The sequence below is a fragment of the Notamacropus eugenii genome, chromosome 5 (genome assembly GCF_028372415.1).
Source record: "Notamacropus eugenii isolate mMacEug1 chromosome 5, mMacEug1.pri_v2, whole genome shotgun sequence".
NCBI classification, from domain to species: domain Eukaryota; kingdom Metazoa; phylum Chordata; class Mammalia; order Diprotodontia; family Macropodidae; genus Notamacropus; species Notamacropus eugenii.
Genome location: NC_092876.1, coordinates 55,654,143 through 55,669,536, shown reverse-complemented (window position 1 = coordinate 55,669,536; position 15,394 = coordinate 55,654,143). Strand labels below are relative to the sequence as shown.

The window sequence follows — 15,394 nt, the reverse complement described above, 5'->3', positions numbered from 1 at the left end:
AGCAAAGGAAATCCCCCAGTGCCCCAGGGAAGCAAATTCCTCAGGGAAAAAAACTTTAGGGATGTGATTGGTCCTGTTTCCTCTATAGGGAAACAGCTGGAGGGCCCTCAGACTGGCAGACCAGCCTCATAACTCAAAAGCCAGCACTCAAAGCCAGAAGGAACCTGAGAGATCATCTACTGTAACTCATTTACTGAGGCCCAGAATGGTTGTTTAAGGTCACTCATGTGTTTAGAAACAGAGCCTGGGTTTGAGACCAGGTGCCCTGACTCCAAATCCAGTGTTCCTTCTAGGGTGGGTTGGGGAGGAGGGTCCCATGGAATCAGAGCAAAGGTAAGAGGGCCCACGCCAACATGGGTTAGTAGACAGGCCTTGGCAAGCAGCCAGCCTCTTAGTTCTAGCTCTCTGGGGCTATGTCAAGCAATTGAAAAACACTGAACCTGGAGTAGGACGTCTGAGTACTGACTGCCTCTTGTGTGACCTTGAATAAGACATTTCAACCCCTCTTGGCTGACTTTTCTTCTCAATGGAAGAATGTGGCTGTCCAAGGCTCCTAGCAATGATACATACTAAGGGATCTGGGCCTGGGCTAGGGAAAGGAAGACCTTCTAGTAAGTCTAGCAAGATGACCACTCTAGAAGGTGGCAAGTTCTCTCACAGAAGTTGTGTGAGATGAGGTTCAGAGATGGGTTGGGGCCAGACTGGGAAGGGGCTTGAAGGACAAGTCAAAGGGTCTGCACTTTATCTGGTAGTTAATGAAGACTCCTGAACCCCTGTTCAGATGCCTGCAAAAAGTGGTGTATCTGAGTTATTTTAGCATCCTGCGTGGGACATCGTGGCTAGAGAAGCTGGAGCCTGGGAAACCAGTTAGGAGATGGTTCCAACTGTCCTGGTACAAGGTGGTCACAGGGAAGAAAGTCACAGGGAAGGAGGCATTAAGCATTTATGTAATGCCTACTATATGCCAGCCCCTATATTAAGAATTTTTTTACAAATCATATTTCATCCTCACAATTGCCCTGGGAGGGAGGTGTTATTATTATCCTCATTTTACAGTTGGGGAAACTGAGACAGACGGCAGTTAAGGGTCACACTGGGCAAGTAAGTGTCTAAGGCAGGATTTGACGCCAGATATTTCTCAGTTCCTGGATGTCTTCAAGTCCAGCGCTCAGTCTACTTCACCACGCTGCCTTAAGGTAGAGAAGATTGATGGGCCAGAAAGCGTAGAGGAAGACTCTATGGGACCTAGCGCTGTTCTGTGCAGTTTGAGGCCTGAGGGCCCCAGAGAAGTCTCTGAGCTCTAACTTGGTTTCTGACTTTCTCCCACAGCCTGCTCTCCTGGCTTCTTCAAGTCTGATGCCTCAGACAGCGCCTGCAGCCAATGCCCCCTTCACACTCTGCCTTCCCCTGAGGGGGCCACAATCTGTGAGTGTGAAGAGGGTTTTTTCCGGGCTGCAGAGGACCCTTCATCCATGCCCTGTACCCGTAAGTTACCAGCATTTTTGGGGTGAGGGAAGGCAGGGGAGTCTCAACTATAGGGGTGGGGAAGATGTTCTAATGACATCTGAACTTTAATATTTTCTGTTCTAAGGCCCTTCCATTTCTGATATTCCCAGTTCTAAGGCCCCTTCCAGCTCTGACATTCTGGGTTCTAAGGGTCCTCCCAGCTCTGACATCCCTTGTTCTAAAGCCCCTCCTAGCTCTGACATTCTATGTACTTGCCCAAGGTCACATCAGTAGTAGTAAAATGAGTCAGGTTTCTAACCCAGGTGTCCTGACTCCAAATCTAGTGACCTTTCCATAACACTAATGTGAGCTGTGTGAGTGCCAGGCACGTACAGTCATGTGAAAGAGTGGGAGATTGTGCCAGTGCTAGAACCCCAGGTACCCCACCCCAGCTCAGCACAAAACTCCATGTCTATTTCTCTGGGACCCAGGGTCCTCAGCTTTCTTGTCTGGAGCTCAGTCAAAGACTAACCTTTATTTGTGCCCAGGTCCTCCCTCTGCCCCTCACCACCTCACTGTTATTGGCTTGGGGGCCAAGGTTGAACTGCGTTGGAAGCCCCCCCAGGACACAGGGGGTCGGGAAGATATCACCTACACTGTCACATGTGAGCAATGCTGGCCTGAGACTGGGGAGTGCCAGCCCTGTGAGCCCACTGTGCGCTATTCCCAGCCGCCCTACGGGCTATCAGGCAACAGCCTGATTGTCAGTGACCTGGAGCCCCACATTAACTACACCTTCGCAGTGGAGGCTCGGAATGGTGTCTCGGGTCTCGTAACCAGTCGAAGCTTCCGCACAGCCAGTGTCAGCATCAACCAGACTGGTAAGACCCCGGTGGGGCTCCTGTGCAGGGACTGGCAAAGGGCATAGCTTATACCCAGGAGTGAAGCTTCTATGCTACTAGATTTGAGCATGAGCAGGAGGGCTTGGTGGCCAAATGGAAGATGGCCATGGACCTGTGGGAGCCTGGGACATGAGGCAGGGAGAGGAGTAGAGGGGAGAAGAGGGGTCTGAGAGAGAAGCCTGAATGTGGAGTCATCATCATGGGGTTTGTCCTGCCCCCCCACCTACCACTCAAAGCTGAGTCTCAGGACTCTATCACTCGTGTGTCCCACAGAGCCTCCCAAAGTGAAGCTGGACAGTCGCAGCACCACCTCCCTGACTGTGTCCTGGACGATCCCACTGAGGCAGCAAAGCCGGGTCTGGAAATACGAAGTCACCTACCACAAGAAGGTAACTGCACCTGGGGGCCATCTGCCTCCGGGCTCTGCTGGGGACAATGGGAGGCCAGAGCCCCCCGAGTCTCATGGCATGAGCTACAGCCTACTTGTATAGGATAGTGCCAAACATGCTAGCCATTATGGGTCCTTAGAAGGCCCTTAGAACATGGAAGGTCAGAGCTAGGAGGGTCATTAGAACATGAAGCATCCTAGCTGAAAGGACTCATAAACTTAAAATGTCGGAGCTCGAGTAGCCTTTGCCATTATCTAGTTCAATGCTCTAACATTTCCAAGGACAAATCTGATGTCCAGAGAGAGAAGGCCCCACAAGTTATAAATAGTCAAACAGGGATTTGAACTCAGGCTGAGCCCAAACCCTCTCTTCTTCACTCCCCACCACACTGTCTTCCTGGGAGTCAGACTCCAAGAGACAATGGGACCAAAGTGCTAGTCATCAGTCTCCTAGCAGCAGATGCCAGCAGGGCTCATCTCCAGACCCAGGTCCCTCATCTTCTTTCTGAGGACAAAGAGGGTGGTGAAACCAAGTGTCTGGGCTTCTGCTATAGGGGAAGACAGTTTTTTGCAGGGAGGGGGGATGTCATCTCTCTGTGCTCTCTGCACCTGATGGCTTCTGTTGGAGGATGCCTGGCCCCCAAGGAATCAGCTCTGTGCCTTCTGGACACTTAGCTAAATATCTGCCACCTTTCTCTTCTCCCTGTAGAAAGACACCAACAGCTACAATGTTCGCCGGACTGAGGACTTCTCTATCACCCTGGATGACCTGATGCCAGATACCACCTACCTGGTCCAGGTCCAGGCCCTCACACAGGAGGGCCAGGGTGCAGGGAGCAGAGTCCATGAGTTCCAGACCCTCTGTGAGTTGGGAACCAAAGGGGTGATTGTGGGAGGAGGTTTCTGGACATCAGTGTGGAGGCTTCCCTTAAAGTAGATAGCTGCGACCTTGACACTTGGAAGGATCTCAAAGCACTTAAGAGATGATGCCATTCTCTTGAATAAACTGAGACCCTGGTAACCTAACATTGGCTGGCCCTGGGATCTCAGTAGATTTTAGGAACTTAGAAGCCCCTGCAGGGATGGAAATGGGAAGGAGAAGTGGGCAGCTTGAGGCTCACTTGGAGGAGGAGTCCAACTAGCCTTTATGGCTCTGGTATCTGTCCATGTGCAGGGTAGTGAGGAGGGCCAGTGGGATTCCTAGAAACCCCCTTCCTTCCCTCCTCACCCTGGATTGTTTTCTTCTCTCCTTGTTTTATAGCAACTGAAAGTTCAAGCAATATGGCAGTGATTGGTGGGATATTGGGTGGCTTAATCCTCCTCCTGGCCTTGGCCCTAGCTGGATTTTACATCCACCGAAGGTAATAATGTCGACCATGGTAAATACATAAATAATACTGGCTCACATTTCAACAGTGTTTTCAGGTTTACAAAGTCCTTTCCTCCCAGCTCTTCTGTGGGTATCGTCAAGGGTTAGCATATCTATTTGACAGAAGGAGAAATGAAGATTTAGAACCAGGAAATGGTTTTTCCAGGGTCACACAGTTCAGGAGTGAGGGAGTGTGGTATAATGGGTAGAACACTGAGCTTAGAGTCAGTAAATTCAGATCCCACTCCAGGCTGTGTGACTCTTGGGGAAGTCTCTTAACCCCTTCATGCCTGTTTTCCCATCTGTAAAATGAATGGAGTCCCTCTGCTCTGGTCGTCTGAGGGCAGAAATCAGACACAAACCCTTCCTTCTCACCTATCCCTGCTCCTCTGGCCAATCTTGGGCACACGCTTCCTTCCTTCCTATGTCCAGGCCCCCCGTCTGACTCAGAGCAATGGTCGCAGGAGCCTAGGCTCCGGCCTGGAGTGAGGGAGGTCATGCCCAGGGCTAGTCCTACTTGTTAATCAAACTTGTCATCATCATTTCTGAAGTGTCTGTGCATGGACACTTCACCTGGGCCAGGAAGGCTAATGATCCCATATCTAATTATAGCCACTTGGTGGGGAAGAAGGGGTCATAAGGAGTGAAGGTGCTGAATATCCAAATGGGCATGTGACGGTTTGCTTTGGAGAGTTTCCCCATCCTTCTCCTCCTCCAAAGGGACAGGGTTGGAGAGGGTGTGGGACATGGAGCCAGGGCTCCTAGGCCAGGCCACGTCCTGCCCCAACCTTGGTCAATGTTGTACTTTCAGGAGAAAGAACATGAGAGCCCGACAGTCTTCTGAAGATGTATACTTCTCCAAATCAGGTAAGTACGACCTCCCTTTCAATAACCTAGCTGTGTTTTTCTTTCTAAAGCCTGTTCTAATCAGGACTCTGAGCCTCCTCCGACCAACTTCTCCCTCCCCCCTCATCCCACCCACATTTGAACCAATGAGATTGACCCTCAGTGTGGAAGAGACGCTGAATCAAGTCAAAGAAAACTCGTGTCTTTTCTCTCTTCCCCCAGTCTTGCTCAACCTCCCAAACATAATGTCACTCACACCTCTTCTCTCCTCCCCAGAACAATTGAAGCCCTTGAAAACCTATGTGGATCCCCACACCTACGAAGACCCCAACCAGGCCGTGCTGAAATTCACCACAGAGATCCACCCCTCCTGTGTCACTCGGCAGAAAGTGATTGGTGCAGGTAAAGGATGCTCCTCCCTTCTGCTAGGGAGGATGTTCTCTCTTCTCTTTCAGCTTAGAATTAGAGAACCTTAGTGGTGGGAACACAGAATATCAGACCTTAGTGGACCTTTAGAACACAGCATGTCAGAGCTGGGAGGCCCCTTAGAACCCAAAATGTCAGGTGTGGAAGAGACCTTAGAACAGAGCATGTCAGAGTGGGAAGGCCCTTAGAACATAGAATATCAGAGCTGAGAGGGTCCCTAGAACCCAGAATGTCAGGTGTGGGAGGGACCTTAGAACACACAATGTCAGAGCCTGGAAGACATAGGGATGGGAAAGGATTTTCATAAATTCATAAATCTAGAGGTGAAAAGAACCTTAGAGGTCATCTCAATCAACCTTTCCACTTGACATATAACCAGAGAGATCATGTAACTTGCTCAAGGTCACACAGCTCACAAAGAGTGGAGCTGGGGATTGAACCTAGTTCCTCTCACTTCAGATGCAGTGTTTTTTCCTCTGTCATAATCATAGGATTTAGAGTTAGAAGGGACCTTGGAAATCATCTAGGCCATCCTTCTCCCATTCTATAGATAAGGAAACTGAGGCTCAGAGAAGTCACACAACTAGTAAATGGCAGAGATGGGACTTGAACCCAGGACTTTTGACTCTTGGTCAATGTTTTCTCCACTCTGCCATCCATTCCCCCAGTGGGGCTAATAAAAACAACAACTATAGTCATTTTATAGCTATCTTATCTCCATTTCACATATGAAGAAAATGAGGCAGAGAGATGCTGAGTAAAAATAATATAGGTAATAATAGCTAACATTTATATAGCTCTTACCATGTGCCAGGCACTGTGCTAAGTGCTCTACAATCATTTGATTCTCACAACAACCCTAGATGGTAGGCGCTGTTATTATCCCCGCTTTGAAGATGAGGAAACTGAGGCAGAAAACTGTTAAGCAACTTGTACATGCCTGAAGTGGGATTTGAACTCAGCTCTTTCTGACCCCAGGTCCAGTTCCCTAACCATTTCTCTATCTAGCTGATGAATGATAGTGAGAGAAAGAACATGGTGGGTGATGATAATTAGGTCCCAGAGTTCCAGCTTCCTCCCTGTAGACTTTGTCGTGGACAGAACTCAGGGTAGAGCTGCAGTTGCTCAGCCTTCTCTCCTTCCTTTTTTCCCAACAGGTGAGTTTGGGGAGGTTTTTAAGGGGTCGCTGAAGGCTGCAGGGAAGAAGGAGGTGCCTGTAGCCATCAAGACCCTCAAGGCAGGCTACACGGAGAAGCAGAGGGTGGACTTCCTGAGCGAGGCCAGCATCATGGGCCAGTTTAACCATCACAACATTATCCACCTGGAAGGCGTGGTCTCCAAATGTAAGTCCCCCCACCATCCTTCATTGTTTGGAGGGCAGGGATGCTGAGGAAGGAGCCTATATTCACTTACTTTCAGGAATGTTGAGGACCTAGAGTTGAGAGGGACCTTAGTACAAAATAGGCAGAAATGGAGGCCCAGGGTGGATGAGGAACTAATTAATGAGTAATTAACCAGCAAAGAATTCATACCCAGTTCCTCAGACTCCAGATGCAGTGGGTTTCTTTTTTTTCCTGATGTACCAAACTGCTTTTCATTCACTAACATTTCTGGAAGAAAATACAAAGATAGACATAGCACACTTGGAGCCCCCATGAGTGTAGAACCTAATCTAAAGCATATCGTAAACACACATGTGCATGTGCACAGCATGAATGTGGTGCTAGTTAAAAATGTTGGTAAAACACAAGACTCTGTGATGGACAGTGAGTAAATGATGCAGAATGCTGCATGAGGGCCAAAGGAAAGATAACTTCCTGGGATCATCAGTTGTGAACTTAGAGGACAAAAGTCCAAACCCATTCATTTTACAGATGAAGAAGCTGGGTCACAGTGAGGGGAAGTGATGTACCTAGGGTCACAAAGTAGTCTATGTCTAAAGCAGGATTAGAACTTGGGCCTTCCTGATACCAGGGCTAGCACTCTGTCTGTTGCACCACCTAGATTTCATGGGAAGGTGGCACTTTTGCTTATCATTTCCATGATGGCAGGGACTTATTTTATGTCCCCCTAACCCTTAATACGGTGCTTTGCATAGACAATAAACGTTTAGCAAATATTTTTCAGCTTCCTAAGTGAACAAGTTAAATGGGCCTTGAAGAATGGATAAAAACTTGACAGGTTAAAAATGGAGGCAGGAGAATGATGTATTCTGGGTGTAGAAAATAGAGTGAACAATTAGCAATTAACCCTGTTTGGTTAGGGATATGTGGTGGGAATCCCTATTGCACAACTGAGGAAACCAAGGCATGTAGGGTTTAAGTGACTGGATTTGAACTCAAGTCTTCCTGTCACTTTGCTGCCTAGATGAGGGTTTTCACTACAATAGTTCTTCTTCTTCACTCACAGATAAGCCCATGATGATCATAACAGAGTACATGGAGAATGGTGCACTGGACAAATTCCTTCGGGTGAGTCCTTGTGGTCCATGCCATGGTCAGGGGAGGACTGGATGCACACCAGTCCAGAAGCAGGGTTAGGCTTGGGGTGGTCTGATTGTCTTCTCACACACTAACCCACTGTCTCTGGGATCTCTAGGAGAAGGATGGCGAGTTCTGTGTGATCCAGCTGGTGGGCATGCTACGGGGCATCGCATCAGGCATGAAGTACCTAGCTAGCATGAACTATGTGCACCGGGACCTGGCCGCCCGCAACATCCTTGTCAACAGTCAGCTGGTGTGCAAGGTGTCTGACTTCGGGCTCTCCCGGGTCCTGGAGGATGACCCTGAGGCCACCTATACAACCAGTGTAAGTGAGCTTGGGAGTGCCCGGGCACCGTTTGGGAAGGAGCCAGGTCTATGCAGAGTCAATGCTCTGATCTCCTGGTGGGCTATTGGATCTACCTAGTTACAGAAAGCTGAGAAAACTGTCTGCCTGCCAGACCACAATGCAACTGATTTTTATAAAATGTAGGTTTTCAAAGAACTTCCACATCTGTTAATACTTACACCATCCCTGGGAGGGAGATGTACCAGGTGAAGAAATTGAGGCATGGGGGGATGTTAAATAATGTTCAGATTACGGAAAATGTCAAGAATTAGGACCCAGATCTCCTACCTCCTGACTGTACAGCCATAAGATGTTAAGAATAAAAAGGAACTTGAATGATGGGGTGTCAGAGCTGGGAGGGCCCTTAGAACATAGGGCTAGAACAGAAGTCTTAGGGACACCAAATCCAAGCCATTTCATAGGTGGAATCTAGAGGAACAGAGAGTCGAATTGAAGTATTTAATGAGGCATGGCTTTTGGCAGCAGAGCCGTTAAAACCTCCCTTGTCCACATTCAGGGATGTGCCTGGTGAAGTAGAAATGGGCCAAGCAAAAACTGTTAAGAAATAAATACAAAGGAGAATCAACTCCCTTCCTCCCTTTGCCCCCTTTGCCTCCCTCCTCTGCTTGAGGCTGGAGCGTTTGCCTCCTGGCCTCCCACATCTGTCCTGTAACGGAGCCTAGTGGTTGTCCCCTGCAGGGCGGGAAGATCCCCATCAGATGGACAGCCCCCGAGGCCATTTCCTACCGCAAGTTCACGTCAGCCAGTGATGTGTGGAGCTACGGCATCGTCATGTGGGAGGTGATGAGCTATGGAGAGCGGCCTTACTGGGAGCTGTCCAACCACGAGGTAGGTGTCTGGGCACCTGGCACTCCAAGCGCATCCTGGCTCCAACTCGCCAAGGGTCATAGAATTTATAGTTCATAGAATTTATGCAGGGCAGAGAGATACTGCAGCTTATATGGGTCTGCTTCCTCATTTTTCATATGAGGAAACTGAGGCCTAGAGAATGGAAGCTTCTATGTCCAAAGTGCCCCAGGTGGGAAATAGCAGAACCAGATTCACACCCAGATCCTCCAAGGCAATCATGCTGTGATCCCTCCTTTCCATCACTCTCTTAAAGATGTCTGTCTATATGGCTCAGCCACCTAACCTCTGCTGAGCTCAGCACAGTGCCTGGCTGGGATCTGGATCCAGAACGACCTTTACGCTTCCTCTGCCTGTAGCTTTCTATGCCTATAAGATAAAATAAAACTTTTCAGCTTGACATTCAAGGCCCTCCTTCATCCGGCTCCAGCCTTGCTTGTCAGCCTTATTTCTACCTTTTTTCTGCCCCATTCCACCCTCCTTCAAGTCAAGGCAAATTAATCCACAAACATTTATTAAGCATTTATTATATTCCACACAGCATGTTAAGAGCTGGGTATACAGATACATACAGGAAAAAAGAGATGGTTCCTGACCTCTGGGAGTTTCCATTGTAACACACAGAAAGGAGATGAAAAGCAAGGCTGGAGAAGCTGAGCCAGGAGAGGAGCAAAGGGTGGCTGACCTGGGCCCTTCCTCAGGGGCCTTCCCAGTTGGGAAAGGCCCATCCTCTCTCTGTTGTGGTCAAAGTGAACTTTTATCTATTCCCTCACCTCAGGCTGCCCCTTCCTATGTTGCGAAGGCCTCCATGCCTGTAACACATGACCTCCTCATCACTTTTGTATCCTTTATGCTAAGGGATGGAGCCTTATATACAATAGGCACTTAATAAATGCTTGTGGAAATAGAGAACATTATCCTTCCTTTTAGTTTGTAGACTCTCTAAGGGGAGGAACTGGGTCACTTTTTTACTTTCATATCCCCAGTACTGAGGAATGGAGCCTCAGGCTGATTAGAGAGACTTTCATGCAGTAGGTGTTAAATAAATGCTTACATACACAGGGTGACCCAAAAGTCTTCCTGCAGTTTTAAGCTCACACACGTAATAACTACAGTAGGCCACTGGAAGGGACCTTAGAAGTCATCTTGACCACCTCTCTCATTTTTCAACCAAAGAAGATCTGAGACCCAGAGAGGTTAAGTGTCTTGCCCAACGTCATAGAGACAGGATTTGCACCCAGGTCCTGGGATTGGATTCCCTCATTTGGTCTCGTGCATTTCTCACAAAGCTCTAAAACTCATGGTCTTCTCTTTCCTTCCCTCCCTACCATCCTATAGGTGATGAAAGCCATTAATGAAGGATTCCGGCTGCCAGCTCCAATGGACTGCCCTTCGGCCATCTACCAGCTAATGATGCAGTGTTGGCTGCAGGAGCGGGCACGGAGACCCAAGTTTCCTGACATTGTCAGCATCCTGGACAAACTCATCCGGGCTCCTGAGTCTCTCAAGACCCTGGCAGACTTTGACCCCAGGTAAGCCTCTGGGGACGTCCTGAGGGATCATAGGATAGCAGTATCCTAATCCTCATGGCCCTTAAAAACCCCTGGGCATAGCTGGCCAACTGCCTGGGAGGACACAGAAGCTGCCAGGAGCAGCTCGCACCCATATGCAGCCAGTGGCAGGAGACAGCCTTTGGGGTTGGGCACATGGGCCCCCCATTCTGAGGAAGAAACTAGGGCACCCTCCTCCTCCTTAGCTTCTAGGGAGGCAGAAAGAAACAGTGTAACAGTGCTATCAGAGGCAACGCCAAGAGCAGCTTATGCCAAGGAGGGTGGCAGCTCCCTGGGGGGAGGGCAGTATCAGAGAGTCTCCTGCATGGCAGGACATGGGGCAGGCATTTCTCTGGGCACCACGTGCTGAAGTGGGCTTCTTTCACTGTGTATGAGGATTCCCACTGGAGACAATGGTGGGCTGAGCAGACCGGTGCCAGCCAAAGGAAAGAAGCTGGGAGGGGGATGCAGTCACAGGACAGGAGGCTGTCAAAGCTGGGTGGTACCTTACAGATCACTGAGGGCTAGGCCATGTCCCTCTTTTCTCATACGAGGAAACTAAGACCCATAAAGTAGAATGGGCTTACCCAAAGTTACTCAACAGGTTAATATTGGAGCTTGGACTAGAATTGCCTTCTGACTCCCAGCCATTCAATCAATAAACATTTATTGAGCACCTACTGTATGCCAGACCCTGTACTGGATGCTGGAGATGCAAAACCCGAAGTGTTCTATAGGCACTTACATGCTAATGGAAGACATTGCCCAGAGGGCAATGGTGACCACAAAGAGACTGGCCCAGGGTAGCCAGTGGAGTTGTGTCATAGGCCAAGGATCTTGCCTCTTCCATAGCCATTAGGCTCCACTATCCCCCAGTCCAGGGCCCAGCCCTCACTCCCATGGGCCTCAGATGGGTGTTTTGTTCCAGGGTGTCCATCCGACTGCCCAGCACAAGTGGCTCCGAGGGCATTCCCTTCCGTACTGTGTCTGAATGGCTGGAGTCCATCAAGATGCACCAGTACACAGAGCACTTCATGTCATCAGGCTACAATGCCATCGAGAAAGTGGTGCAGATGACCAATGAGTGAGTTTCCCTGCCCATGCCCAGGTCTCATCCTACTCTGCCTGCTGGACCTTGGTCCAGGCTGCCACTGCCAGGGGTCCTGAAGAGATCAAGAGATCAAGGGGGAGAAATGCAATTTGGGTCCCCAATGCCTGGCCCCAGGATGGAAGCCTCTAGACTCATGTAATGTCAGAGCTGGGAGGACCCTTAGAACACAGAACGTCAGGGCTGGGAGGGCCTTTAGAACACACAATGTCAGAGCTGGGAGAGCTCTTAGAACACAGAATGTCAGGGCTGGGAGAGCTCTTAGAACATACAATGTCAGAGCTAAGAGGGCCCTGAGAACACAGGATATCAGGGCTGGGAGGGCCCTTAGAACACAGAACGTCAGGGCTGGGAGGGCCCTTAGAATATTCGGTTAGCTATGAAGGAATTTTAATGTTTTTCTAGTAATTTACAAAGGAGAAAACTAAGGGGCCCAGAGTCCTGGGGCTAAACCGTCATGGAGCTGAGCCCCACATGCCCTTGCTACCAGCCCAGCTTCCTTCCATCCACTCAACTTCTCCTTTCTCCGTCTCAGAGGCTGCCCAAGCCCACAGGGGAAGTGGTTCAGGGAAAGGAGCCTTGGAGCAGGGCCATGAGCAGAGGCAGTGACTGGGGAAACCGGCTTCATCTGGTTTCTGAGTTGTTTGAGGCTGGGCTTAATGCCTGCTCCCCATCCCTGGGCCCCTCCCGGCCTTCCTGCCCCCTCCGAGCCATCCAGCGAAACAAAGCCTCCCTTCTCCCCCATCTCTGTCCCTGGCTTCTGCCCTCTCCGAGTACCAGGGAGGGGGAGAGAGGCCTGATCTGTGGGACAATATGACTGCCATTATGATACAGTGGAATAATAAGACCTGGATTCAAATCCAGCCCCTGATGTTTACTACCTATGTGCCCTTGGGCAAATTGCTTGCCCTCTCAACCTCAATTTCCTCATCTGTAAAATGGGGACAGATTGGATTAGATGAATCATAAAATCTCTCTGAACTATAAATCTTATATTTTGTCTCTTTAATTCAGAGCTAAAATGGCCCATGGCCCATTATTAGAAAATGAAGATTCTCTCTCTCTTTCTCTCTGTCTCTCTGTCTCTGTCTCTGTCTCTGTCTCTCTCTCTCTCTCTCTCTCTCTCTTTCTCTCTGTCTCTCTCTCTGTCTCTGTTTCTTTCTCTCTCTCTGTTTTGCCTCTCAGTCTCTGTCTCTTTGTATCTGTCTGTCTCTGTGTATCTCTTTTACTTTCTGCCTATTCCCATTTCTAAATTAAATTCTCTGATCCCTCTCCCTCTAAGCTTCCCAACCCCTGGCCAGGTTCCTGACAGCTTCAGGGTTTGGATCTTTGACAGGATATCTTGGAAGAGTTGCATCCTTCTCTCTGGTTTTGGAATTGGGGACCTTTCCTGGCATGGCATGGCCAGGCACTTGGGAACAGGGCCATGTATAGACTCCTTTCCCCTCCGGGCTAGCTTCCTTTGAAGGGTGGGACCTGATAAGGGGAGAATTCTACCAACCTACCCCAGAAGGGGGGAAATCACCCTCAGAGGCCTTTTGTGCCTCTAAAAATAAATGACTGTTTAAGCAGCCCAATTTCTGAGAGGTCAGAGGTCTCCATGAGAATAGGCCCCTTGCCTGGAAAACAGTTCCCAAGAGGGATTTGGGAACCAATTGATGAGGTCAGAGGGGAGAGCTAAAACTTTGGATCCTAGATCTGGGCTGGCCCACGTGTTTCCCTGGGGGACACCCAGGAAAGCCACTCAAGACATCTTCTTGGCCAGGCAGCTGGAAGTGGATCCTACTTGGTTTCATCTCTCTGTCCCCAAGGGATTGCCTGCGGTGGGAAATAGCTTGAGATGGGGGTGTGCATGGAGTGGGGGAGGAGCCAAACTTGGGAGATTGCAGAGAATTAATTAGATTAAGGCAAGGAGAAGAGGGAGCTCTGGAAGAAGTAGAGCTGGGAATTATCATTATTTTTTTTTTTTGCTTCTGCAGAGAGGTTCTGGGGGTTGTTTGGCCATAGGCAGGGCATCTCCTCTCTCTCTGTGCCTCAGCTTCTGCCTTTATAAAATAAGAGGTTTAGACTAGATGGCATCTAAGACCACCAGCCCTGACATTCTATGCTTTAAGGCCCCTCCCAGCTCTGACATTCTATATTCTAAAGTTTCTCTGAGGTCTAACCTTCTATACATATCTTCCTTCTAATGTCCTTCTTTATCTGTGCTCCAAATCCTGTTTATGAGACAGGGAGAGACTACCCTGTGCTAGTCTCTCCAAGGAAAAAAACGAGACAATTCCTGTCCAAAGAGGTCAGCCGAAAAAGGTTTACAGGAAATGTACCCTCCAGGAAGAATCCCAAAATAGCTCTGGGTTCCCCCTTGCTAATTGATTTCCCATGAGCAGTCATCTCTTGGTTTGATGAGTTTGGGATCATTTAAAAATAAAATATTAGATTAAATTCAAGAAATTATTCCATACTCTCTTATCCCTACTCCTGTTTGTACTGGGTATTGAACAAGCCCTGAGCCGCGTAACTCATCCTCTTCTGACTCCTTTCCTTTCCATCCCAGAGTACTTTATTAACAAACCAAGGCAAGACAGAAACTTATCTAGATTATGGGTAGGGAAACTGAGGCAGAAGTAGACTTAGATTGGACACCAATTCCCTGGGAAGCACCAGACAGGGCCTAGGGATGAATAGATTCCTAGAAATGAAGCTGTATTGATTTGGAGGCCTAACTACAATGTCACACCTTTGTCTCTGGAAAAACGATGGGGCCAAGAGTCAGGTGTAGCTTTCATATCAGGAAATGGGATTGAGGTGCTTAGGATAGTGAAAGGGAGGGAGGAGGATCTGGACCTAGTTACTAGCCTCTACCACACAATCCTCTTATAGAATAACAAAGCTAAAAAATGACCTTAAGACACAGAACGTCAGAGCTGGGAGGGCCCTTAGAACACAGAATGTCAGGGCTGGGAGGGCCCTTAGAACACAGAATGTCAGGGCTGGGAGGGCCCTTAGAACACAGGATGTCAGGGCTGGGAGGGGCCTTAGAACCCAGGATGTCAGAGCTGGGAGGACCCTTAGAACACAGAATGTCAGGGCTGGGAGGGCCCTTAGAACACAGGATGTCAGGGCTGGGAGGGGCCTTAGAACCCAGGATGTCAGAGCTGGGAGGACCCTTAGAACCCAGGATGTCAGAGCTGGGAGGACCCTTAGAACATAGGATGTCAGAGCTGGGAGTGGCCCTTAGAACATGAAATGTTAGAGCTGAGAAGGCCCTTAGAACACAGGATGTCAGGGCTGGGAGGGCCCTTAGAACACAGGATGTCAGGGCTGGGAGGGCCCTTAGAATGCAGGATGTCAGGGCTGGGAGGGACCTTAGAACCCAGGATGTCAGAACATGGAGAAAATCTGGAGTACATAGTCTCTAGCTCCCTCATTGTACAGAAGAGGAGGCCTAGAGGGCAGGGATCATGTGACCAAAGCCACACAGACTTTATCCAGCTCATCACTACGGGTGTTGGACCAGATGACTCTTCAGTTACTTCCAGTTCTAAGTCTATGATCCTATAACGTCATCGACAGGAAGTTTAATTCAATTAGACAAGTATTTCTTATGCCCCTACTGTGTTCTAGGCGCTGGGAGATACATTCTATGCAGGTAAAGCAGGCTCC

General features: G+C 49.1%; 1 protein-coding gene across 2 annotated transcripts in view; it reads left to right on the top strand.

Annotated features, from left to right (window-relative positions):
- The window catches only part of EPHA2 (EPH receptor A2), a 40,033-nt gene that overhangs the window by 21,486 nt on the left and 3,153 nt on the right, over positions 1-15,394 (top strand). For both annotated transcript variants that reach the window (XM_072609009.1, XM_072609010.1), the window contains exons 4-16: positions 1,330-1,485; positions 1,995-2,327; positions 2,622-2,737; positions 3,446-3,599; positions 3,998-4,097; positions 4,917-4,972; positions 5,228-5,353; positions 6,535-6,720; positions 7,787-7,848; positions 7,976-8,185; positions 8,906-9,055; positions 10,412-10,605; positions 11,552-11,707. In XM_072609009.1, coding sequence (XP_072465110.1) covers positions 1,330-1,485; positions 1,995-2,327; positions 2,622-2,737; positions 3,446-3,599; positions 3,998-4,097; positions 4,917-4,972; positions 5,228-5,353; positions 6,535-6,720; positions 7,787-7,848; positions 7,976-8,185; positions 8,906-9,055; positions 10,412-10,605; positions 11,552-11,707 — 1,999 coding nt within the window. The remainder of the gene's footprint in view (positions 1-1,329; positions 1,486-1,994; positions 2,328-2,621; positions 2,738-3,445; positions 3,600-3,997; positions 4,098-4,916; positions 4,973-5,227; positions 5,354-6,534; positions 6,721-7,786; positions 7,849-7,975; positions 8,186-8,905; positions 9,056-10,411; positions 10,606-11,551; positions 11,708-15,394) is intronic.